The sequence below is a fragment of the Ruditapes philippinarum genome, unplaced genomic scaffold (genome assembly GCF_026571515.1).
Source record: "Ruditapes philippinarum isolate M1 unplaced genomic scaffold, ASM2657151v2 ctg3396_1_1_1_1, whole genome shotgun sequence".
NCBI classification, from domain to species: Eukaryota; Metazoa; Mollusca; class Bivalvia; order Venerida; family Veneridae; genus Ruditapes; species Ruditapes philippinarum.
Window position 1 is genome coordinate 18217 of NW_026865651.1, and position 27981 is coordinate 46197.

At 32.7% G+C, this 27981-nt stretch overlaps 1 protein-coding gene across 1 annotated transcript; it reads right to left on the reverse strand.

Annotated features, from left to right (window-relative positions):
- Nucleotides 1–27356, reverse strand: LOC132729906 (synergin gamma-like). Its single transcript, XM_060715744.1, has 20 exons — nt 27292–27356; nt 24121–24306; nt 23159–23319; nt 22496–22695; nt 21998–22201; nt 19684–19763; nt 18804–18906; nt 16325–16469; nt 15458–15620; nt 14982–14997; nt 14519–14848; nt 14004–14102; nt 13647–13713; nt 13098–13213; nt 5495–7267; nt 4815–4906; nt 4082–4232; nt 3272–3328; nt 2791–2882; nt 1–2014 (listed from the first exon to the last, which is right to left on the reverse strand). The coding sequence occupies exons 2-20, from the start codon at nt 24295–24297 to the stop codon at nt 1772–1774; spliced, it is 4269 nt and encodes a 1422-aa protein (XP_060571727.1). The 5' UTR covers nt 24298–24306; nt 27292–27356; the 3' UTR covers nt 1–1771.
- Nucleotides 27357–27981: the final 625 nt, after the last annotated feature.

A 27981-nucleotide genomic window follows, 5' to 3' on the forward strand; every position in this document is an offset into this window, starting at 1 on the left:
GATAGTATTGCGGGCAATACAGTAGTCCCCTACCGGTCCCTTAAAAGTTCTTTAATTGTCATACACTCCTGTGTATTGCCATTTATAATGAATTTGAGGATGAAGTCTGTATTTGAAAATATCGATCACAAAACATAATAAAATAAGTTTGTCTATATCACAGTAATGTGTTAAGTTTCCATGCTTAGTAAGGAAATTATGTTCATACAACCTTGTCATATTATTACGATGTGGGATTTTAAAGTAAATCCTATAAGGAATGAAGAAGTTGGAGTTAAATTACCAGTTTCTCGAAAAAAATCTAAGTTCAAGGGGGACATAATTCTGGAAATAGTCTTGCTAGAGTATTTAACCTTCTCAAAAATGTCGAGTGATAATAAGAAACATATATATGAAGTTTGAAGTAGATACATTAGGAAATAAAGAAGATATTTAAAAAAGACAACATTTTTTCCCCTAAAAAAATCTAAGTTCAAGGGAGGTAATATTGATATTTTTTGTGCTAGAGTTATAAACCTTGTCACATATGATGTGGTTGATGACCAGGAACTTATATTTAAAGTTTGAAGTAAACACCTTAAGAAATAAAGAACATATAGTGAAAAAGCTGAAAAATTTAAATCAGAAATCTTGAAATTCAGGCTATTTGTTGCCATAGCAACCAGAATTTTCAACATAGGAAGAAAAGAAAAAGATGTGCATAATCTCCAGACTGCCATCTACCCATATTTCAAGTTTCATAAAAATATTTTCAGTACTTTTTGAGTTATCACTGGATCCAGTTTATGTGTTAAATTTGCCATATTTTCAGACTATTTGTTGCCATAGCAACCAGAATTTTCAACATAGGAAGAAAAAAAAAGACGTGCATAATCTCCATACTGCCATCTATCCATATATCAAGTTTCATAAAAATATTTTCAGTACTTTTTGCGTTATCGCGGGATCCAGTTTTGTGGACGGACGGACTGACGGACTGACAGACAGACAGACGGACAGACAGACAGACGGACAGACGGACGGAGGGTAAACCTAAAGTCCCCTCCGGTTAAACCGGTAGGGGACTAATAAACATGCCGATTTATTGAAATATACTGCCTTGAACCAGTGAGATATTATGTATACCACTCACAGTGAAATTATCATGTTTTTCATGCTATTGCCAAACACATTTAAATGTTGTTTTTTTTTGTGGAAATGAAATATATCCTTTATAATTGAATTTTGTATTTCACAAATATCACCCTTTTTGTGCATTTGAATATATTTTTTTTTCAAATTTCTAAATTCCCGCTTTATACTTCCACCTTCTTTTTTAAACTACATTTACACTCTACATGTATTTTTGGGATCTAGTAATATGCCTGATTATTTTATAAAAGCAAATCTAATGACTTAAAGCTCAGTACATCCGTGTTTATAATCTATCACCTATTTTTTTTCTCATAATATTAGTCAATAAAGTAATAAGATATCCATTAAAGCATTATTTATTGTTAAGGCCTAAAATTTTTTAAAATAAAATCTGTCCTTTATCAACATCAATGTAAACATATCCTATTTATAGCACAATCAACCTCTTAAAGTGAGGCGAGGACAATTATGCCATACTGTTTAATGCAGATTCTCGATGTCTCCGAGTATCCCTCAAATTCCCTTTAATATCAAGCCCAAACCACACATCCGGGCAGGTTCCTCACATGAAAACAATCTCCTAATATCCTTATACCAGGCACCAAAACTTAACTTAATCCACAATAAATACAATTTTTTACAACAGCTCTGGCAATTTCAAGGCAGGTAAAGTGGAATCTACACAATTTATCCAGAAGTTTGCACATGCCGCGTGATACTGTCTCCTGCCATACGTCAGTTTCGCGTTATCATTATCATTGTCTACGCCTTTCACTTTCATCTCGACGTCCAGTAAACACACGCCACATGATCTATACTGTGACGTCTGATCATCGTCCAATAAATATCCATGACTAAAATCAAGGCTCTGAGAGTCAGGCTGGAATAATAATAAAGAAACAATTTTAGTTGTTTTTATTTTGGTTTTGCTGTTTCAGCTTCAGCAGGTAAAAATGCTGTATAATAGTAGACACGAAGTACTGGATTCCCGATCTCCAGGTCATGGGTTTAATCGACCAGAGACAAGATTTGCTTTTAACTTCAATATAAACTGGTGCAATAACTTGTTAGGGCACCCTGGAAGCAGTCATCCGGCCTTTATTAAAGCGCTTTGACATTTGTAGTCCCCAGAACAGGGAATTGGCACCAGACAAAGACAAATATACATTCAACAGGTAGACAGTATTTCTGTCACAAACAGACAGACAGAAAAACATTCTGGGACTTCCTAGACTCTATTCCAGTACTATTCTGTTTTTTTTTCTTGTAATACAACTGTTTAACTTCTTCACATAAGTCAATTGTATCAGTGTTGACCTTAATACCAATGAGGTTGTCATAAACCAAACTGTCATAGAAAAAATATTTGCTAAGCCCAAAACCTGCACTCTTGAATGAATTGTCCGTAGACTTAGCAAAGTAAAGCACAAGTGGACAAATGAGTAGAACAATCTAGCAGTACTTCCTTATGTGACATAAAAAGCTCCCTCATACTTAAGGAACCCAAAGTACCTTTCCAGATTCAAACCAACAGTACTGATGGGCAAGTTAAATTATTTTGAAAATACAATATACATTGTAAATAATAATATGCATTGTTAAGGAAAAATATATAAGAAACATTGATATGCTTGATTTTCATTCATTAAAACTTACCATAACAGATCCCCCAACAAGAAAGGCAGTAAGATTATTCCAGGCAAGGTCTATTTCTTTCAACAACTGTGTTAGTTTATCACTATGGATACCTAAAACATATACATTTAAAATTTAGATAACATTATAAGGAAGTCTTACTATAATGGTAAATAATTTTCAATGTGAAAAAAAAAAAACAGATTACATTAATAGACACTATAATGGTAAGAGATGGCTTTTAAAGCTTTACTTATAAAAGAAGACCTGGTCATGTACAACAGAAAACATGAGTAGATCCAACAGCCTTCCTTAAGTTAGCTGGATAAGAATTCATTTGAAATTTGTACCAGGACTTTCTACTTTTTTCCCACACATTTTTTTAATTAACAGTTCAAAATTAAAATTTCTGTATTTTCCTAAACTAAGAAGTACATGACTACATTTTCTACATGTCAAGCTTGGTGGATGTTAAATCCGAACTATCATAAGATAAAGTTACCTGTTTTCTTCATGGTGACCATGATTTTACACACAACTCTGTAAATCTCTATCACACCTGCAAATACAAGATGAAATTATACTTTATATTATCGTTATTTTCCCACACAACTAAAAAATATACAGAGATGTAAAAGACTTCCATGTGTTTGACATATCTTCTGTACTTGACATGTCTTGAATAAAAAGACATAGTTTTAAGCTTTTACCATTTAACAATTAACTATCATTGCTTAATTCTGGTTGGTTCCAGGAACGGATTGGTTGGTTCCAGGAACAGAATCGAGAGTGTTTCAATAAGCTTATAGCTTCCGACCAATCAAACTAAAATAAATTTATATACTCTTAACTATCAACCCTTATTTTGCTGGAACTGAGAGTTATCAGCCTTTGCCACCAGTATAGAGCCTGGCTAGCTGCATATTCATGCAGTCTGTTCTGGCATGAAACTGTTTGCTGACTAATTTCAAAATAACACCATTATACAATGTATCTGTATTTTTGAAAATTCCAAGAATTACCTGTGTGACAGGTTCAATTAAGAAATTTAGCAGATTAAAGGTGAACAATAATGTTAGTAAACCTGTGTCACAAGGACAGAGCAGGAACAGAATACAATTACAATAACATAATAGATACAGCATCCTATACTTGGCTATTTTAGCTTACATGAAGACAATTTGTACATGGCAGTAAATATGTTAACTCACAAAATATGGGGGCTCAGTGAACTTAGTGAAAAAATTCTCACAATCTTGTAATAAATACAAAATAAGTAAATAATTCTATAATAAATTGTCACTTGACCTACCTTGGATATATTGGGATCCTTGTGATGATTTAATTACTTCATTACATACACTGGAACTACTTATAGAATTGAAGATATTGTTGCCATCTTGTATCATACGACAACAGTTGTCAAGGCAACGCTGCCATTCATATGCATGTTTGTCACTCCCCTACAAACATATTAATAACAATATATAAATGTATCTAATGTAAAGGTCATATGATGACTGACAAACGGTACTGGTCCCAGCTGACTTTCTTCAAATGTGTTGTTTAAGAAATAATATATCCCAAACAGTGATTTCATCTGATATATTGGCATAACCCTTGTGATACAATGTTGCGCACCCAAACAACAAACAGTGATTTCATCTGATATATTGGCATAACCCTTGTGATACAATGTTGCGCACCCAAACGACAAACAGTGATTTCATCTGATATATTGGCATAACCCTTGTGATACAATGTTGCGCACCCAAACGACAAACAGTGATTTCATCTGATATATTGGCATAACCCTTGTGATACAATGTTGCGCACCCAAACGACAAACAGTGATTTTATCCGATATATTGGCATAACCCTTGTGATATAATGTTGCGCACCCAAACAACAAACAGTGATTTTATCCGATATATTGGCATAACCCTTCTAAAAAAAATCTAACAGATATGGAAGCTTCTATTTCATTACATTACATTTTAACATGACGAAAATAAATTTTCTGAACACTGAATTTGAACACTTACTGGAACATCATGCATTATTGCACTATAACGATCTCCAATAATTGGTAAACCTGAGCTAGGCACTCCTACATCAAACACTGGCTTCACAAAATCTAAAATATAACATAAAGTTTAAACTTATCTTAATAAAGGTTAATTGTTGAAACAACTATGAGTGCATAAAATAAATCTTAAGCCAGCTGCCTGGCCTATCCATCTGATATGTGTAAATATGATCATAGCCATAAAAAGGCTCCAACCCATTATCTTTGGGTCGAGTGGCACACTTTTTCCACTGGTAAGGTTTACTTTTTACCTTTTGAAAATATCTTTTACATATAAAACCTGGTAATGTTTATTCTTATCTTATATAAAACCTGAATTAAGAGTACAACACAATTTTTTGATACAGTATAATCTACAAATTTATTTAAGATTGTGTAGAAAAGAAATAGGCAATTTCATTCTATAGTCATGCTAAACAAAATCAAATAGCATTCTTTTAATACATGCCTTACAAATTTGTTCAAAATCTATCTTCTACAAAATTTCATTGGCTTAATTTCAACATTGGTTACCCTTTTTCATTCCTATTTTATGATTTAGTTACATTAGAGATATGATTATTCCTTAGGTATCATACTGTGTCTTTATCATAATATTTTATCATACAACATAAACTGTATTAAAAATATACAAACCTTGATGATCAGTGGATGGACTATCTTCTTTTGATTCCTTATCTGAACTTTCCTGACTGCTACCATTCTCCACAGTATCCTCACGTCTCAAGTCCAGACTGTCCAAAGACTTCGACTCTGGCAGAATCTCCTGATTCACCCCAGCTTCAAAGTTTCCAAAGTCATTACTCGACACTGACTGTGTATCTCCCCCTTCGGCTGCATCTCTGACATTCTGTAAACTTCTATTGACCACAAGTTCTAAACTTGCTATGGATTGTGAATCTTCACCCATTCCTTTACCAAACTTCCCTCTGAAAATATCATTGTCCTTAGAGGATACACTATCACTGTCATTGTCAACATCTGAATCTTTAGTTACTTCTATTGATATATTCTTAGGTTCACCAGCGTTTTTCTTATGTCCTTCAACAACGAATGTTTCATTAACACCATACACTCCATAGGCATTCTTTTTCTCAGGTACTTTGGGTTTCATGATGTCATCAAAATCATATCCTCTTGAGTAACTTCCAAAATCATCATGATCATCATCACCAAAGTCATCTAATGGAGGTGGTTTCATGAAGTCATCTTCTTCACTAAAATGTTTTTGTTTCATCTTCTCAGTTGGTGAAAAGCTCTCTTTCTTGGGAGGAGTATCACTTATTCCATGCATTTTATTCATGCTACTAGACACAGATACATCAGGTCTAACTGGAAAACTCGTATCATCATCTCTACTTTTTAAACTTATAGGTTCTGATTTCACTTTGAATAAGCCTAAAATTTCATTTGCTTCAAGCCTATCTTTTTTAACATTTACTAAACCCGAACTTTTATCATCAGATTTTGGAATGACATCATTTGCAGAGCTTTGAAAGCCTGAAAATCCATCTGTACCTTCCTGAAAGCCTGCCCAATCTTCTGAATCACTTTTATCCACTGCACCAAAGTTTAGATCTGAAGCAATAGGAGCTCCAGGAACACTTACATTGCTTTTATTTGTACTAACATCACTGAAAAGATCAGATGGTTCATTGGTTGATGAAGACCAACCTGATCCAGCATTTTTCTCATCATTAGCTGTATCAAAAGCCGCCCAATCTGAGTCATCTTTGCTATCAAGTGCTGAATGAAACACCTCTTCAGATTTTAAAGCATTGTTCTGACTATTCACTAGACTGCTATTACCTTCTGGTTGAGGCTGGTCAGTGTCCCCAGACGCTGTTTGGAAATCAGCCCAATTGTCATCAGAATCAGTTACAGGCTTGGTATCTGCTTCAGGTTCTGGTTCACCCATTAGGTCAGGCTCATTTTCTGGAGGGGAGGAGAAATCCAAGGTTCTAAGTGCTGCATATTTGTCTTCATCTCCTATCAGATCTATAGCAGATGGTGTAGCTTTCAATGGATCAGGCTGGTTCTCTGTTGAAACTACAGGTGCAGACTGGAAATCAGCAAAATCTGAGAACTCATCAGATGAAACTGGTTTCTGATTGGCTGAAAGTTTAACTTGGACTGGTATAGGAAGTTTCTTTACTGGTGTAGTTGGATTCTTAAAAAAATTACTTGGAGATGGTGGTGTATTGTCTTTATTGAGAAATTTAGAGATTGGCCGATGGAGAGGGCTCTCTTTATCTTGCATGTCTTTCTTCCGTTGAAATTCGTCAAGATAATTCTCAAAATTTTTAAAATCTTCCCCTTCTGATTGGTCTGTGCTAAACTGACTAGAACTTTCTGAAGGTTTGCTGTCTGCAGACTTGTACCCATCAAAATACTCATCATCTGGACTGGCTGGAAAAAAAACAAAACAGTCTGGTAAGAAAATAATAGACTGGTTTGATAAAACAATAAATTGACAAGTCTTACGTAATGATATTGTGATTGCTTCAATGAAAAAGTATTAAAGAACTGGAATAAACTGAATCATCAGTTTAATGAGATTTTTTAAAATCCTTATCATGCCAGGACTTTAATCATAAAATTACATGGAAATTCCCTCAGAATTATAGAAACTAAAATTATTTTCATTTCATGTATATATTTTTACATAATTATGTAACCTATACTTTTATGGAAGAAAATTAACAAGTTAAGAAATAATGATATTTTTTTTCAACTTCAAACCATAAATATGACAAAAATACCTTAAAATCAGAAAATCAAATAAATCTTATTTTTATTCCAAAAACCAGTACAACAGTCTTGGTGGCAAATAGATGATACAGTGATTGGGACAGGCATACAGGTTTGAGTTTTAAGTCAAACAGAGGTTGGGTAGTAAACACGTCAGACTAGAAACCTAAAGATTGCAGGATCTTTTGCAGGTTTAAACCCTGTAAGGGGCTAGCCATTGTTTCCTTACACTCATCGCTTAGAACTAGTTGGTTAAAGGAAGGATTCAACAGTGTATTTATTAGCTTACGGCTTCCTAGACAATCAAACTAAAATGAATTCTGTATAAACTACACCAATTTTAATACTAAATGGTGAATGAAAAGCACAGATGCGTAGACATTTATAATTTCACTTCATTAAGTATACTTCAGGTGGCTAAATGTACGATGTTCAAGCCTCAAGTGGGCACCTGAACAGAACCACCAAGCTTAGAACTATTTGAAATATGGTACACTCACATGAAAAAGTTTAATGCATATAACACAATTTAAGGCCATAGATTTTAAGGACAAATAAATTGCAGTCAGCTAACATAACCACTGTGTATGGCTTGAAAACAAAGCCAAACATAACAAAATTTTAATAGTGTTCTTTCTCCAACCCTAGGTAGGTTTTTATAACTTATTTATTAGTACATATATATGTATACATGTATACTTTCATGTTATTGTCCAATATACACAAGATTTTGACTAAAAGAAAACTGTATTAAATCAGAGCATTTCATCTCAGTGATAATAGTCTTGTACATGTATTACAAATACTGACAGAATTAAAAGAATAAGTAAAAGATGATTAATAACTGTTAATACAATCTTTAATATATAAATAAATACCGGTATATATAAATTAAAAAGATGTGCCAATTTGACCTTTAATCATCTTTTGAATTATGACCTTGGGGTTCAGTATAAGAATATAAACCCTGTATTCAATATGCATAGTAAAATGAAGACAAAAATATAAAATATATTTATGTACCAGTAAATATTACAAGTAAATCAAACTATCAATTGAATTGTCCTGTTAGTGCAATACCTGGTTAATTCCTATTAAATTTAGGAAAACTTAACCTGTTACTGCACTCAGGTGAAAAAATATACCTAATTTTGTAGGAATTAGGTTTAAGGCATATCAATGCTGTTATGATAAACATAGCATATAAACGTAGCATAGTTCCAAGGTAAAAATATCAGAAAACCTAAAAAACATGAATTTAGTATTACATGTACTTCAATTAGTTTTATATAGAAAAAAAGCTTTAAACATGAACCTCAGGCAGATGCCTGAAAACTTGTACCCACGTATATATCAATTTTTTTTTCTGATGGGTGATCACACCTTACCTAAGATACTCATCTGCAAAATAATTCAGGCATAGAAGTGTGCACCTGTGTAGCACTATAGGCTTTCATCAAGCTTATTTTGGGACAACTTCCTCACATGAGTAAGTTCAATCTTTCAGGATGAAGGAAACGGGTTCAAACCCACAACAATTAGTTCTAAGTCAGCCACTTAAACCCCATGCATAGTATATTAAGTCCCTAGGTATGAAACCAATGAATTAATGGCTGCATGAAATAGGATATAATATACATGAATATAACGTACTTTCATAAAAAGTATATTATGATAAAATTTATATGGCAAGTTCTATAAAGTTATAATACATACATGTAGAAATATAAGCAAGCTTCACACAAGCACACCCACCATTTTATTTAATTTATCTAAACCGTTTAAAATCCCCATGCTTACCACACCTGGTAAAGTGCAATGATCATTTATATTGATGAAATCTATCAATTTAGATGCTGTGGTGACATTAAATGGCACCATCCCATGCCTAGTTCTGTTCTTGAATGCTATAGATACATTTCAAGAAATTTGTAAATTTTGATGAAATTGAATTTTACACTGGTTATAGCACATTTTTGGTCAACTCTTTCAGTCAGTACACCCAACTGACATTCCTGGATAGCTAACCAGTAATTACCAATTTTTTTCTATATCTCACATTTCTTCAGAATCAATGCGCTGACTGACAAATAACATTAGACTTAATGTCTGAGAACAATTGTCATGCAGAAATTTTGTCTCAGTTAATCTATTGAGCTAAGTGTACAGACACCTTTTCTTATTGGTAATGTGTCACATAAATACTCATAAATTCATATGACAACTTTCCAGTAATGTCCTGTGCCTCATTTCACACTCAGCTACACACTTGGATAAAACCACAAACTTTCAGCAAACTAGCTGAATTGGTAATAGCTTCACACCTCTCATAAATGACATGAATGTTCTGGGTGGGATTCAAACAAACAAAGGTGAAGGTTAAGTGATGCAAAGTCAGCCAATTAGGCAACTTAGAAATTGATCTTAAGAACTTCATGACCATAGATCACACAATTCAAATCTCAAGCTTGAAGAATAGTAAAGTTTCATAGCACATAATATTGATAAAAATTCCAGCTTCAAGCATGTTTACAAAGTATTTAAATAAAAAAATATACATATTTCACATCTATTTAAGGATAATATTTTTCTTTCTATTCAAAGTAATCAGACCAAACACACACAATGCCGATAACCATCTTCTTACCAAGCTACTAAAACATTTATAAATTTGACAGAAAATGTGCAAAATTACAAACAATAAACCTTCTGCATTGATCAACACTGCAAGAAGCTTGTTTATCAAACTCAGGTTCAATGGTCAATCTGTAACCAGTGTTTCATCTGAAACACTGCCATTTGTCAATTTTTAAATTTAATTAATTTGAATCAACCAATCAGGAGCAAGATGTTTGTATATAAGCATGTGATATTATGTTATTTTGTTAAACTTATATAATGTTTGCTTAACAGATAAATTCATTCAGTTACCTTTACTTGATTTGCAAAGGAACAATGACTTCACTCTTAAAGGAACAATGACTTTATCCTCAAAGGAACAGTGATGTTATTCTCAAAGGAACAATGACTTCATTCTTAAAGGAACACTGATTTTAAAGTTAATTCTCAAAAGAATAATGGCCTTTTTCTCAAAGGAACAAAGAATTTATTCTCAAAGGAAAAATGACTTTATTCTCAAAGAAACAGTGACTTTATACTCAAAAGAACTATGTGTTTATTCTCAAAGGGACACTGACTTAAATCTCAAAGGAACAATGACTTGATTCTCAAAGGAACAATGACTTGATTATCAAAGGAACAATGATTTTATTCTTAAAGGAACAATGATTTCATTCTTAAAGGAACAATGATTTCATTCTTAAAGGAACAATGATTATTCTCTTATAACCAGAATGTCTTCAAGGCTCAAAATCACTGAACATTTCTTCTCTGATGTCATATAAAATAGCCAGTAAAACCCACATTTTAATTTTTCATGTTTTACAACAGTGTTTGAAATATATAAAAATCAGGGTGATGTTACTGAGCAAAGATAATATTACCAGAACAAGCCTGTTTCTATACAATAAACCGCCAACTGCTCCACATAAAGCACACAGATAAGCAGAATTTTGAAACATTTACTTTGGAAACACACTAAAAAACTATTTAAAGAAGAATGGTAAAACATGCAAAGGAAAAAAAAAAGGGAGAAAACGTGAGGATAGAAATGTGACAAGACATCTGTTTACATACACGTATGAAGTTAATATGACTGAAGCATTCATGTATTTCTATAAAAAAAAGATGTACCTTTTGTATGCCTGCTTAATTTTCTAGATGCCGAAACTGAAGTGTAACAATGTAAATAATAACACTCAACCTGCTGAATTTCTGAAATGGACTTGTCCATCTTCTGTTTTTGGAACTGTCCAATATAAGTTTAAGGGATGTTAAAATGAAAATACAAATTTAAGTCAGCAAATTGTAAAGTGCCTGGTCATGATGCACTACAGTGCAGGCCGGCATGACTCAATACTGGTCATGGTCCATGACTCATGGAACAGCCCATTATAAGTTTAAGGGATGTTAAAATGAAAATAAAAATTAAAGTCAGCAAAAATTGTATAGTGTCTGGCCATGGACCACAGTAAAGCAGGTCAGTCTGACTCACTCCTGGTGAGGGAACTGTCCATTATAAGTTTAAGGGATGTTAAAATGAAAATACAAATTTAAGTCAGCAAATTGTAAAGTGCCTGGTCATAGTGCACTACAGTAGTACAGGCTGGCCTGGCTCGATCCTGGGGTCAAAGGACTTTAAGTCTTAGGTCAATCACTTTGGTTTCCAGCAGGTTAAGAGTTTTAATACAACACAAGACAAAACATGCTCATTGCTTTTTTAAGTGGTTCATCAAAATAAATTGAGGGTGTATTAGAAATATGAGTAAGTAAATTAAAAACAAATTCTAGTATAAAAGGGAAAGCAAGGGTGGATTAGAATCTAAAATCTTATCATTTTTTTATGAAAAAATAAATAAATGAAAAAAATATATGACAGTTAATAGAATCTTACTTTAAATAAAAGAAATCAGTTTTGTTAACTTTCGTGATAAACAAAATGTTCTTAAAATTTCATGTGTAAGTTATACAAAAAGAAAACCAAACTAAATTTTTTTTGAGAAGAGCAATTAGTTTAACTGAACATAACAACAAAACAAAGTCAACAAATATACTATACAAAATAAACATACAACAATAAATAAAACCCACAATAACAGGTTGTCATATGAAATTATTATACTGTAAAGATCAGTTACACAAATAATGACAATAATTTTCATTATAACTGATTTATAACAAGATCTGTCTGTGGACAGCAAGGTCAACCTTTCTCAGTGTTTGATAGTATGGTAAAAGAAAAGAAGAAAACAGGCCAAGAGTTTTGTCAAAAAAGCTTGGCAGAGTTATCTGCCCTTAATAGAAAACTTTGTAGTTAATATCTTCTATGTAAAAAGAAAACCCAACAATTCCACCCCCCCCCCCCAAAAAAAAAAATATCTCTTGCAAGGTATCTACTCTTTAGAAATGCATTCCAATTTTGATAAATGAATAAGAATTTAAAGTGTATATCTGTTAGGAGTTTTCAGAAATGAACCTCAAGATGTTTTAAGTCAAAAAAGGAGAACAAAATTGATTCACAAGATTACCTTTTGATATTCATTTCAATTTTGAAAGCAAATAATTATTTTATGTTTGGGGTAAGTATCTTAATCAAGATAATTTTTGAGAAATAGACCTAAAAAAATGAGTTAACTGAATTTCTATATGAAAAAGGGGACATAACTTTGCAAATAAATATTTTAGGATTATCTAACCTTGTGATATGGGGTTATATTTTGTGTATTGAAGTATACAAAAATTTGAAGTGAATAGTTTTGATAGAAACCAGTTTCTGAGAAAGATGACCTGTACGAAAAGGTTAACCGATGACAATACCTACGTCAACAAGAGGGTCATGACTAAAATAATGCACAATAATTACACTTACTTTCTGAGGAATCACTCCCGAAGAAATTCTCTACTGTGGAATGCTTAAGATCTTGTGGTGTCAGGGATTCTGCATTACTTGTTGACAATGTTGGAGTATTTTCCGAGTACAGAAACCTTAAGAATATGATAATAATGATTAAAGTAATCATGTAAAATATTTAAAAAAAAGTCAAATATGAGATTAAGATTCTATTTATAGGTTTATTGTAAACTGTCATTGTAAACGACATATAACCAAAGGTGATTCTTTTTTACTGATTTTTTTTTTATATTTTGGAAATGTGATTGATAGAATATTATATTCATGTAGGTTCATTACTAAATTTATTGAACTTGTTCAGTAAAGTAATATTATGCTCACCAGAGGCTCGCTTAATAAAATTTTATTCAACTTTTTCAATGAAGTCAGTATTGAACCTACACTCATTCAATATCCTCTATATCTCTGAAGTGAAACATGAATATAATGTATATCATATAACCAAAAAATATCATCAATTGGTTTATAAGCTTCATATTGCTTTAAAAATGTATAAGCATATCTTACTTTGAAGGATCTTTGACTGGTGGTTGAATGTTTTCTTTTGTATCTTTTACAAGATTTCCTAAGGAACCTGTCAGAAACATAAGAAAGGAATTCTTTCATTAATGGCAATGCAGTATATATAAATATGGCTTTTACTGTGTTGGAGCAAAGCCTCCAGATACTTGACAGAAATCATTATCACATAGCAGAAAAATATCGCTTTTCAGTGTTTGAAAATCATTTTTTTTTTCATTCAAAGTGTGTAATACAAAGAAAATCATATAAAGGTTAAATCACACTTAACAGATGTGATAGTGTATTAGTTTTCTTACTAGTAAAATCTGGACAAATTTATCTATTATATTTATCTATTTATACCTGTATTTTGTGCAGGAGCTGTTGCACTTTGAAAATCTGCAAAGTCATCTTCCTCAGCTGCCATATTTACCACATTACCCACAATTCCTGGTGATATTCCTTAATAGTAAATTATAAAACATAAAATACTCAAGAAACAATATATACAATCTATGAAATTTTTGCCATTGAATATCTTTGAATTCATATAATGATAATATCAGAATATCATATATTATAAGTGGATAGAATATCTTTATAGTAAATTTATACATTGTATATAATTCAAATGTCTAATGTTTCACTTTGGTTAACAGATACTGTTCCTGAACAAATATCTCTTTCTGCAATCTTGCTATATTTCTATTGTTGCTGCAAGACATGACTCTGTACATAAGTTACTTGAATTATTATTTGATGGATTATTACTTGAAAATAAAAGCAGGAAAATGATTCACCTTATCAAATGATCTTATCTTTAAAAGGAATCTTAACTTCATGTTTAAATAATCCACACAATTGTAAATATATTTTACCTGCAGAGGGAAGCTGTGTTACTGGCAAAGTTGCTGGTGATGATGTCATTGCTGATGTCATACTTGTTGCCTGGATACCAGTCACATGACTAGGAAACGAACCAGAATGAGGCTGGTTAAAACTGGCAGCCATATTGTCTATTGGAGTTTGCATCTGTTGACCTGTGATATAACTTTGACCTGGAGCCATTGGAAGCTGAGGTTGGCCCATTGTTTGGACTGGGATTTGAGCCACTGACTGAGGTGGTCCCTGACCGATCTTGAAATGGGAACCGGCTACTGGGAATGCCAGAGGAGGCACTCTGAAGGGGATATTTTCGACCTTGGCAACTGAGATTTAGATTGGAACTGAGGCTATCTGAGAACTTGCCTTCGAGGGTTGGGCAGGTGTACCTGCTGTGGGTCTAACGAATGGAACAGGTGGCCTGAGTGGACATCCCGAAGAATGTCCAAGGAGTGTTACCCCTTAAAAACTTATTCTGTAAAACAAAAGACCAAAATTTACAATATTAATGTACAACGAACTAAATGTGAAGGATATATGAACATTTAGAATCCTTTAATAAATCAACATGCTCTATTTTAGTTTTAACTTGATAGAAAAGCATGGCTTTAAGTATTATAACTGAAACTTACATAATCAAATCAGGAAAATCAACTTGCTTCTTGAGCATTAAAATAGCCATGACTTAAATGAAAAGATTTAAAAAATTAACAACTTAAACAAAAGAAAAAAATCTGGAAAAGAGATGAAATCTTAAATGCAATGAAAACAACAATATAATAAGAAAATCACAGACTTGGTTTGATTGAGTCTGTTCATGAGAGAATGAGGTAATGATATAATTGATAAATGCAACATCTCTCACAAGTTAGAACAAATAAAGAGTCTGATCATGTGAAATTTTTTGTGGGTTTTTAGTTGCAACCCTAACATACCTGTGTTAGAGCTATGACAGCTAATAACTGGTACAACTCCTTCACTATAAGTTGACCTGGTGTTGTTTTATTACATAATGTCCACAGCTGTCCTAACATCTCTTTTGGCAGGCCACTAAGCACAACGATAGGGTATAACCTTTCTGTAGAAATCTGACCATCTCTGTAAGTTGAAAAGGCTAAATGGCTATAACTTATATAAGAATTTTGTGTCTAATGGCAAAACTATAAACTTTAAATACTAGAAACAAAACATGGACAGCATGCTTCACTATTATCAGTGCTATTTTTAGAATTTTGCAGGGTAATGCTTCATACAATTAGAATCTCTGCCGATAGCACTCCAAAGAGAGGTTGGCAGTACTCAAACATAGATAGTATCATTTAGGAGATTTTTAAGTTAAAGGGGAATAATTCAGTAAAGACTAATACTTAGCACCATTGTCAGATATAGGCAACATAGATATGTGTTATCTAATCAGTCCCTATCCTGACAAAGGAAAATGCTGTGCAAAACTCGACAGGAAAATTTCCAATATTGGTTTAGTTTTTTTATGACATTTTGGCTGACCAGTTATTCTACAGGACTTATTCATACAAAACAAGGACAATCTAAGATGAATTTCATTTTTATAAACAATAACATGCTGTCAGACAAATATCGAAGACAGGTAAAGAAACATTTACATCCAAAACTAAATGTCACACACGTTTTCCAGTAGTTTTGCAAGGCCTGTATTACTACATGTATACATTTTTAAAAACAGCTTTTGAGGCTTGAAGAAAAATATGATTTGTTTCTAATGTAATACAAAATTACCCCTGACTTATCGATGTCGAGCTACAAAATAATAGGAATCTACTTACACTATACAAGCCTCGAGGACTTGTTTATATAGAGGAGGTATCAATGTGTCGTCACTGAGCCATGGCGGAGGCTTCGGAGGATGTTTACTTGTCGGGCTCACATGTTTCACTGGTTTCTTTGGAATTTCGGTTTCGTCCTTCACAGCTTTTGTAAGAAAGAGAAGTTAAACATTACCATTCTTGTCTATTTTTCAATTTAATTTTTTAAATTAGTGATCTTTTCAATAATTAACAAATGCAGATTCATTTGCTTAAACAAGAGCACAACATGCAGTGTAGACGCTCAGCTGTTAAAAATTCCAAGTTTAAAAGAGGCATAACTCCAATAACAATGTTTTCAGAATTATGCCCTTTGTTTAACAACTGCATCTTGTCATGACAAGCAAGTATTCCAAGTTTTATTTTGATAAGTCGTTAAACGTTTGAATAATGGGCTAGGTTAAAGTTGTTGCATGACAATGACACTACAGCTATCATACAAGCTCAACCTTTTCTTCGAAATAGACTAGCTAAAGTCTTTGCATAGACTGTGCATGATAAAAAGTTTGTGGCTATGCACATTTATTTGCTTGAAAAATATGCAAAAAATGAGCATATACAAGTTTGTGTCAATTATTTCAATTCAGTTAAGAATAAGATTTCTTTGTATTATACATAAGTAGGACATTGAGCAGTATGGATTACAAACAATTCTTTTTTATGTAACATCTGTATGAATATGAAAGAAAAGTACTTCAATTTTTTTGTCTTTTTATCAAAAAGATTAAGCATTATATAGCTTCTTAAAATTTTTGTTTGCACTTTACCAGTCCTTGGTCTATGATCTATCTAGGAACTATCTTCTCAAAAACTGTGCCACTTTTTTTTCATATTATCAATACAAATTACTTACAAAATCTGCACATTTACACATAAATCTTTAAAATAATCAAGGTATCTCAGAGTTATAGGACATCTATCAGACATGTTAAATGTGAAGTTTTAACCCATTTCCTTCAGTAGTTTTGGAGATACAAACTTGCATGCAAATTCTTAACTAAAGTGTTCAAATAGTTAAGTTAAAGATTATCAATCACAAACAAATAAGTTGTGAAGTTAAAAGTTACTGGGAAGAAAAAACATGTTAGTTTCATTTCTTATTGGTTTATATAGATAACACAGACATATTTAACAGTGACTTTCAAGATTTACTGTTGGAGGAACTATTTATGTTTCTCGGAACTATTTATGTTTCTCAACTCTTTCTATATTCTAAGAACAGGTTAGTTCTGGTGCAGAAAACATGGAAGAACTCATGGGTAGGCAACTGCTAAAAGGTATGTCTAAAATACAAACTTGTGCAAAACCCTACAAAAAAAAGAGCAAAAAATAAAGTTTTATATTCTATCTTATTATAACACCTGAGAAATTTGTAACATGACATCATTTTAACCCCTCCCAAACTATCATAAAAACAAAAGTTAAGCTTAAAAAATTGTTTGGAGAATCACATTAAAAACTGTATTCCAGTCTATACCGGTCAAGGCACTTGAATGATTACTAAAATCTCTGCTTTTCACTAGCCGAAATGCACTAAATTAACATTTTCACACCGATTTATATATGAAAATAAATGAAAAATTTAAAATGATGGCGAAAAAAATGATATTTTTCTATTTTAAGATCCTGATTTCTGCAAGCATCTAGAGGTACTGCTCCAACACTGTAGCAAGTTTAAACCTAAAATTAGACCTATGTTAACAGTATAGTCAAACCAGGTTGCTCTCTACTGCTAGGAGATATATTTTAGTACTTTGATACTGAAATATCTTGGCTTCAATAATAAATCATTCAACAATAAAAGCAGAAAAAGAACATCAGTGTTAGGGTTGAAGCAATTAACAATAAAAGTTAAGATCTGATCAATATATAGATGATTTAGGATGTGATTTAAAAGCCACAGATAAGCTGAATATTCTAACATGAATAAACAATTAAAAACATAAAAAAGCAATTTCTTTCAATATTCAAAGCGACTCCACTGAGGATTTTTGACATGGCAGACTGGAATTTTTCTTTTGAGATTAACGTCTCTGTTGATGAAAGTCTAGGCCAATAACTTGTGTGCAAAATTTCAGACAATTTGCTCTTTTTCTGTTTTATTTCAGAATAATTATTCTGATTGTAAAAACATGACCTAAAATTGATGCTTTCACTCAAAATTGGGTAAGAATAGCACAAAAATATGGCTTTCAATTTATATTTCTGAGTATTTTTCAAAATTGCTTATGCATAGCTTTCTGTTTGATCTATGTAAAAAATTCCTATTTTATGTTTATAGGCTATCGGACCTCATTGGAGTTTCCTTTAACATATCAAACAGCAATATGAAAGTTTATTACACCACTTTTAAATCTTAATCTAATGTATACATGTTTGAAATAAAAAACAGAAACAAATTCAGGTTCATATGTTAATGACTGGTAAAATATTTCCTCACCTTCTTGAATGAAGAGATCAGAAAGCTCTTCACTTCTATCCCACCGTCTGGCGCAGTGGCTGGTATGGTGGACCGGTGCTACCACATGCACCGGATTTATCTCCTGATGAAAAACAAAAACATCATTAACAAATTTTTACATTCACATAAAAACAAATGGGTCATACAGAAATGGCCAGGTTGCATTTGTATACCAAATATCATGAGGCCGTGATGTTAGGAAAATTTCCTACCATTAATGTGGAAAATTAAGTCGGTAATCAGGAAGTGGATGAAGCATAAAACTGAAATTAATGCTGTATACCAAATATCAAGACGCTGTGATACGTAGTTGCTGAGAAAACTGTTACAAAGTTTTTTCCCGTCCGCACCTGTACAGCCTGGCAAATAAACCACAACAAAAATTCAATCATTATTTTGTTTTATTTGCATAAAAGTTACATTGGCATGTAATGAAACATGTATGCTTGCAAACTATCAAAGCTTTGGCAGGGTTTCCATTAAGTTCCAAAATTTGAAGTCAGAGGCTGCAAAATGTTTAACATTGGCAGACACATTATATAGGTAAATAAAGAAAAGCATTACATTTTGGAAGTCACAAGCCAAAAACTAGGAGTAAATTACTGCCAAACTTCAACCAATGGAATCCCTGCTATGGTACAATAAACAAGGTGCCTGTCACTAAGGCCAATGATCATAGATTTGAGCTTGATTACTATTACTGACCTCATAAGATACCTTAAATTTCTTTAACAGACATACAACATTAAAGTGTTTCCGCAGAGGAGTTTCTGACCTGACAGGAGTGGAAAAATCAAGACATGTTGCAAAAAATATACTCACCTGATTTGGGTTAATTTTTAAAACATTTAATGTTTACCTTTAGAGCTGGTTTATGGAATGCTTTAGCTTTCTGTGGAGCTGTAAGGTCACAACTATCAAACATCATGGCTGTCAGGTCTGAAATTATATAAATTTGTTTTGTATTGTTTTCGATACAGAACTATAGAGAGCTATTTTTATCACAATAATTTTATTTAACTAATAAAAATAACACTGCCTTAGAAAAAAAATGATATTGTTTAAGTTACATAGAAAGTGCAAAGGAGTTGTGGCCATGTATTTTATTGTGTCAGCCTTGTAACCATGAGATCACAATTCACTATCACGAGACTCACTTGGCTACGGATGCCAAATAATGTTACCTTAGTGCAATAACTGATAATCCCCTAAGACAGTAATGGAAGACAACAATTTGAAAATCTAAATCTCCTCAGTAAGAAAAATGACTAGAAATGTGTCATCATGCCACGGATGCCCCCGCATGCAGCCGAAATTTCAAATGTTAAGATATTTAGTTCCAAATTTGTTTGCACAAATTATTTTTTTCATTCTAACTTCAAAGCCCTTAAAACTTTTCAATGTTAACACAAACCATTTTTATACAATGTTCAAGGCACTGAAATTATTCAGTCTTAAACATTTTTATACAATGTTCAAGGCACTGAAAATATTCAGTCTTAACCTTTTAAAAATAGCATATTGCATATTTGTAGCCAACATAATGGCTATATACATTTCCACAAAAGTATGAGTGCTGAAACTGAAAGTTCAAAATTTTTCCAACATTCAGGAAAGATAAGTTTGTCTAAAATCATTGAACCACGACCAAATTCAAACTTAAACTGCTTATTCCTAAGATGTATCTATATTATTTTCAAAGTGAAAGGGACATAAACTCTGCCAAAAAATCATCGAACCATGACCAAATTCCAACTTGACCTGCGCATTCCTTTGACATATCCATATGTCAATTTTGAGTTGAATATGTAACACTGTTGGTTGATAATGAACAGAAACTGTAAATTTCATATCATTTTCAAAGTGAAAGGGGCATTACTCTGCCAAAAATCATTGAACCATGACCAGATTCGAACTTGGTCTGCGCATTCCAAAAACATATCCATATGTCAAATTTGAGTTGAATGTGTAATATTGTTGGGGAGATAATAAACGGAAAACTGAAAATTTCATATTATTTTTAAAGTGAAAGGGGCATAACTCTGCCAAAAATCATCGAACCATGACCAAATTTGAAATTGACCTGCGCATTCCTTTGACGTATCAATATGTCAAATTTGAGTTGAATGTTTAATACTGTTGGGGAGATAATAAACAGAAACTGAAAATTTCATATTATTTTCAAAGTAAAAGGGGCATAACTCTGCCAAAAATCATCGAACCATGACCAAATTTGAACTTGGCCTGCGCATTCCTTTGACATATCCATATGTCAAGTTTGAGCTAAATGTGTTGTACGATTGGGGAGATAATGAACGGAAACTGAAAATTTCATATTATTTTCAAAGTAAAAGGGGCATAACTCTGCCAAAAATCATTGAACCATGACCAAATTTGAACTTGACCTGCGCATTCCTTTGACGTATCCATATGTGAAGTTTGAGTTGAATGTGTTGTACCATTAGGGAGTTAATGAATGGAAACTGAAAATTTCATATTATTTTCAAAGTAAAAGGGGCATAACTCTGCCAAAAATCATAGAACCATGACCAAATTTGAACTTGACCTGTATTTTCTCATGACATATCAATATGTCAAGTTTGAGTTGGATGTGTTGTACCGTTGGGGAGATAATGAACGGAAACTGAAAATTTCATATTATTTTCAAAGTAAAAGGGGCATAACTCTGCCAAAAATCATCGAACCATGACCAATTTCGAACTTGACCTGTATTTTCTCATGACATATCCATATGTCAATTTTGAATTGAATGTTTTGAACTGTTTGGGAGATAATGAACGGAAACTGAAAATTTCATATTTTTTTCAATGTAAAAGGGGCATAACTCTGCCAAAAATCATCGAACCATGACCAATTTCGAACTTGACCTGTATTTTCTCATGACATATCCATATGTCAAATTTGAGTTCAATATGTGCAAGGGTTATTAAGATAATGAACGGAAACTGATGATGACGGAAGGACGGAAGGACGGAATGACGGAACAGGGTAACACTATATGCCCCTGCCATTATATGGCGGGGCATAATAAAAGCAAAAAGCATTTAATGTTTTTTAAAGTAAAATTGTAAGCCAGGATGAGAAGGACAGCTTTTCATATACATTTTTACTTTGTGTTATCTAGCTAAAAGTGATTTCTATTGTGTTACTACCTTTCTTCTCTGTAGTAACTTGTGTTTGTGTTGTCATAGCAGCAGACTGTGTCACTGTGTTAATGCTACTTGACTGTGGACTGGTATTAATATTCTGTTGGGGCGGGTTCATAGTAGCAGGAGGCGGAGCCATACTTTCTGGGCTGCTTAAAAAGTCTCCAAAACCGTCATCAGTTTCTATAGTGGCAGGCTGTGACTTTACAGCTGAAAAAAGGCAAACAAATTTCAGAAAAATCATTTTTGATAATTGCAAAAACATATACCTTTTGTTGTAAAAATTATATTTTAGGTCCAAAGCATTCATTTTTGTTTCATTTAAATGTTTTATTCAGTCAAATATAGTATATCACCATATCCTTTGATTCTCTTGCCTTGGCAAGGCAACATTTACCATTAAACCACAAATAAAATGACCTTAGCCCACAAAGCTACAAAGAAAATATTCTCAACCACTCAGCCACAAAGAAAATGACCTTAAGAAACAAATAACATATATACCTTCTGTAGCTTTTGGCTTTGGTTTTGCAGACGGCTGACTACCAAATATGGAATCCACCAGTTTGTTTGGATCAAGGGTAGACCCACTGGTAGTCTTTCCAAACTGTTTCAACTTTGCCTGTTGTTGCTGGAAATATTTCTCTTTCTGTATCTGCTCTTCAGATTTTCCTGCATTAGGTCTATTATTTCGTACAGGTACACTGAAAAACAAATAAAAGAACATTTGAACACATGTTTTTTGAAAGATGTTTCTTCACAAAAACCAACTGTGACATATGTGTAACTTTTCACTGAATGAAACTGGATAGATTCCTCAACATATCTATACAAAGATGGGGTTAATGACTAATGTACACCATCAAAATACCTTATGAAATACACTGCCAAAGACATTTTAAATTGCATAATGCACTAATTGCAGATAAAAAACAACTCATTTGTAAAAAGAACTTTAAACTACAAGTATGTGCATACCTTACATACAAAAAGGCAATCAATCAATCAATCACAATTACCGAATTTCCTTTAAAGCCGAATATTTGTTCTGTGTGAACTACTATTATTATCACTGTATTAAATAAATATTGACTCCATTAATCAATCTAATGATGATTAATTTGTCTATCAAACTATCAATATACTATTATGTTTATAGCTAAATACCTAGATCTTGGCCTCTGAAAACTTTGGTTCAGGGCTTGATTGTATGATGGTGGGGCCATCCCAGGTCTCTGACCAAATGCCTGAACCCCTGGTGGTCTTGAGTTTACACTCTGATTGTATGTTGGTGGTGCCATATTCGGCCTCATCTGCATTCCCACCATCTATGAAAATATAAAAACATAATTTATTACAGTACATTTTTTTAAACAGTCAAGGACCAAAATAACCTGCGAGAGGCTAGTGATTCCAAGTACATGAAATAAATCTTTAACACTTAACCACATGGGCTCCCATACAATATTTTTAATCAGCAAACACAATTTAATTTTATATCTGTATTTATTTTGCTTATTAAATATACCAGTTACTACAGCCTACTAATATCAACATAGATATTTTGCAAACCCAACAGACAGAAAATGTGAAATATAATTTATATACAAGCGTAATTCAGTAGTGCAGTGCTGACCATATTAAACCATCATTACAGAGCTGTCATATCCTATCAAAATACTATTTCCCTTCTTATTTTCCCATAAGTATTCAATGCCCAATAAACACCGATCTTAAAACCTTTCGGCTTGTGGCAAAGACTTAAACATTTCAAATAATTTTTCACAAAAAGGAAAATTAAAGAACTTTTTCTTGTGGTAAGACTTCTGCAGTCATGTTTATTTCACAGGTTTGCATTCCAGTACTTTCCCAAGTTCAAATTTCTCCATATTAATTCTTGCATCAAAACTTACCAATTCAATCAAAGTTGTTACCCTTTGTCTTCAAATGGAAAAATAGGTGTTGCACAGATTCCAGTGTTGTCATTCAGTTGTTTCTGAGACATTTTGTTTTGAATCTGAGGTGACTATTAATTTTTTATTTTTATATTTTTGTCAAACATGTTATCTTGATTCGATGTAATAAACTTATTTTCTTAGACAATTGTTTTTCTTCAATTCAATACTTACATTTGTATTAAATCCCTGTGGTCTCATTGCCATTTGTCCTTGATTTTGCCCTCCAAAGTGACCTTGACCAGCATTCATAAATTGACCTTGTGGCATCATTTGACCTTGAGGTATCATCATCTGTTGACCTTGTTGCATTGGCTGAGGAAAGCCTCTAGGGTTTAAGTTTGGATTCATTTTAAGTACCTGAGAATAAAAGAAACAATTTTAGAGTAATGTTATCAATCTGAAATTCATTTGTTACATCTATTTTAGGCATGTTAAACTAAAATTTATGTACAATGATGAAAACTATGATATCAACTTTAATATGAGAGCAAAATATAATATATAGCAACATTGACTGCATAGTTTCAGTCTTAAAAATACTACTCAAACATATAACATGAAGTAAAGCAAAAAATGTAGATGCCACTATTTTTACAACTGTCTCTAAATGCAAAGTTTCTGCCAATAAATTTAATTTTGTGAAAGTGAATATATTATATATATATTATTGGTAGAAAATCATTTTATAAAATCTTCATGTTTGACTACAGTACTATTTCCCTAAATTGTTTTAACACATTCAATTAAAACATTTTATAATCCCATAAACTCAAACTGACACATTTCTGTTCGTAAAGTTGGTATTTTATATATAACTGTTGGAAGTCTTTTACAACTTAATTTGAAGATTTTGGCCCAAAGATCTATTCTTCCATGCTTGGATTTTTGGGGATTATTGTGATACCATGGTAACCTCCCCTGAAATCACAGACAAGAAGGGAATTTTCTGAAGTGGAAGAGCTAGGCAAGGGAAATTGACTTCCATATTAAAATAATGGGGAGGGGGAAGGTACAGGTTTTTAAAAAATATGTAGGGAATCGTTTGGGAAAGAAAATATTTGTCTGGGACCAGATTAAGCTTAAGCAGGGTTCCCTCTGGGTCAAAATTAGTTTGCGCCACCAAATTCGCCAATCAGAAAAAGTTGGAGCCAATGGCACCAAAGTTGGAACCAATAATTCTGCAAAGGAGACATGCCTATCTTTGCTAAGATATGCTAGCAGTTATATATCATAATGATTACAAAGACATATTTATAATATTTCATTTTATTACAGTTGCACATGTTTATTATCTAAAATATAGACATACTATTATGTGGTTTTCAAATTCCATTTAAATAAATACATATGACGGCATAAATATAATCAAAAACATCATGTTAAGTAAGTCATGGGAGGTCCTGTTTTCCACCATTTTGCCAGTATAGCAGTTCTTCTCACAGGCTGGACTGAGCCAAGATCTTTCCCAGCCTCTACCCGACAATCTGGTGATCTACAGATACAAAATAAACAAAACAACATTACTATAAATTGACTTCATCTAAAAATTAAGGAGAACAAAAAATGAAATAGATACTAAGTATTTTTAACAATGAAAAATATTGTTTATTTTAATAGGGTTTGCATGTGAATAGACAGGGCCAAAACACCATTTTTGGGGAAGGGGCCTCAGCCTTTTTCTTGGGGAAAATGTGCATGATTTTGGCATACTTTGGGAAAAGGTGTCTCAAATTTAACACAAACTTTTAACAAGTTCTTCAAAATAAAACAGCAAAAATCACTGAGAAATACTTATAAGGCAGTAAAAGACCTTAATTCAACACCATCTTTTAATTTTGTTCTAAATTCTAGGGGAAATTTAAAAAGAATGGGGAATTTTGAGGACCAAACTGGGGGAAAAAAGAGGCTAGTTTGGCTGGGGAAGCAGCCTATATTCGGCCTCTACAAAGAAGGGTTTTTTGGCCCTGATAGACACTTCAGCACTTTACATTCAGATATGAAAATATTAACATTGCAGTACAGTGACTTTAGATCAATCATTGGTGAAATTATTCTTTTAATTGTCATCCGATTTAATATTCAAACTGTAATTATTTTTAATCAGTTGACGAGTCAACTTACCGAAAGTTCAATGTTTGTCAACATCACTTCTCTGTTCGCTACTAACACCTGTTGACCACACATGTCAGAGAATGAAAGACGTAAATTGTTCCATTTAACACATTGACACTTTCATCTTCACATGTTCCCGAAGTGTCACACAATTGATGACATAATTGATTATACGGTACCCGATTATACAGTTTGATAAACAAACTAATAGCGCATGACCTTTCACATTTGGGCCGCTTATGTAATAGATGCGGCAGCTTAAGACATTTAAGTGTACTAGTTGTCGGATGCTTTTATCTTACGTTGGCGCCAGTTAAATTTGCCAATTAAAGATTTTATGCGCCAGAATTAATATATTGTCGCATTTGGCGCCATTGGCGAGCGACAGTGGGAACCCTGCTTTAGGGTTTTTATCATATGGACGATGGTAGCTATTGCAAAAATACAGACATCTATGTAATATCAGATTATACAATACACCCATAAACACTTTCAATATGATCTATGTAAATAACCGATGTGTATCAAGTGAAAAAATACGAGTTGCTTCCCTTATCTTCGAGTAAAATCGATATCGCTTATGCTTAAACTATAGCCGTGTTTAAACCGCTAGTTTGTTGTGATTAAATGTCCAATTTTGAAATGTATTACACCAATAGAAAGCTTGGAATCTTAGCTTCATCACAGTATAAAATTCAACACATCTTTGGACTTGAAAGTATAAATTAAATTAACTGTTAAACCTACCATATGTCAGACCATTTTACATACAATTTATACAGTGAGATAGGCAACCTGTCATCTTTACTCGAAATGACTACTGATAAGAACAGCCTGTTGTCTCCTAGCTCTGAAAGTGTTTATTGGTGTATTGGTGGGTCTTGCAGACAAAATATTGAGACTAAGACCAGATATAAATTATGTTCATCTATTCATCATAATTTTTGTGTTTACATCAACCCTCCTATTATCAACCAATATTAATCTCACATATAACAAGATTCAGTAAATTTATGTCTACGTTTCCTTGTACAAGTCGACAAAAAATTTTGTGAGAAACTTAACATTTCGTCCGGAAATAGATATCCGAGTATTGGTACATTTTCTAATAAAAATACATTTAAACGGTACAATTAGCTGATAATGTAAGTATTTATTGAGTTTTAAAAGATATCTTCTATAAGTTGTTGAAAACTATATTCAATGTTCAAAATTGGCTTTAAGACGTACCTTTCAAAAGTAATATGTCAAAATAATTTTTTTCTAATTAAACGGTGCATATTTTTAATTCATCATGACATTTAAATTGTTCTGGGGATATATACCACTAAATTTGAGTAATTATCCAGTCTTTCTGCAAGTTTAACCTGTCCATACCCGATTACTATATGACAAAGAAACCATAGTTTAATTGATAGACGGATATATTTCGGCGTAGTTCTTTCGTCCGTCCGTCCGTCCTTCCGCAGCAGTATTGACTTTTATAAAAGGAAGCTGCATGGAATGATCTTTAATCAGCAAAGCACGTAACTTTTAATTTAAGGGTTTGAAAATAACATTTTATGCACACACATATGCAGCGCTGCCAGGAACTCAAAGACCCTTCAGAATAAAAGAAAAAAAAAATCAGGGAGATGCAGAATATATCTACTCATGATCTTGTGAAGCATTAATCTCAGATTTGCGCATCTTATATAAGTACTAGTATCTATTGAAACTTGGTTTGATGGTAGAATTGTCAGGTAGTCAAACTATTTGAAATATTTTTTTATTTCCTGAGCTTTATTCTGAGATTTTTTTCGGAGATATTCCCAATACGTTAGCTGTCTCAAAATCTCTAATCGGGTTACAACTCGCTAGGCTATTTGTATGTCTGATATGTCTTTTTACACTGGGCATGGACCTGTACACATTTTCCAG

Excerpts from the sequence above, each read along its gene's own strand:
- LOC132729906 (XM_060715744.1), bottom strand. The coding sequence starts at position 24,297 with ATGAATCCAAACTTAAACCCTAGAGGCTTTCCTCAGCCAATGCAACAA. Across the intron at positions 23,320-24,120 it reads CACAGGGATTTAATACAAAT|ATGGTGGGAATGCAGATGAG; the intron begins GTAAGTATTGAA and ends ATATTTTCATAG. Across the intron at positions 4,233-4,814 it reads CAATAATGCATGATGTTCCA|GGGAGTGACAAACATGCATA; the intron begins GTAAGTGTTCAA and ends ATATGTTTGTAG.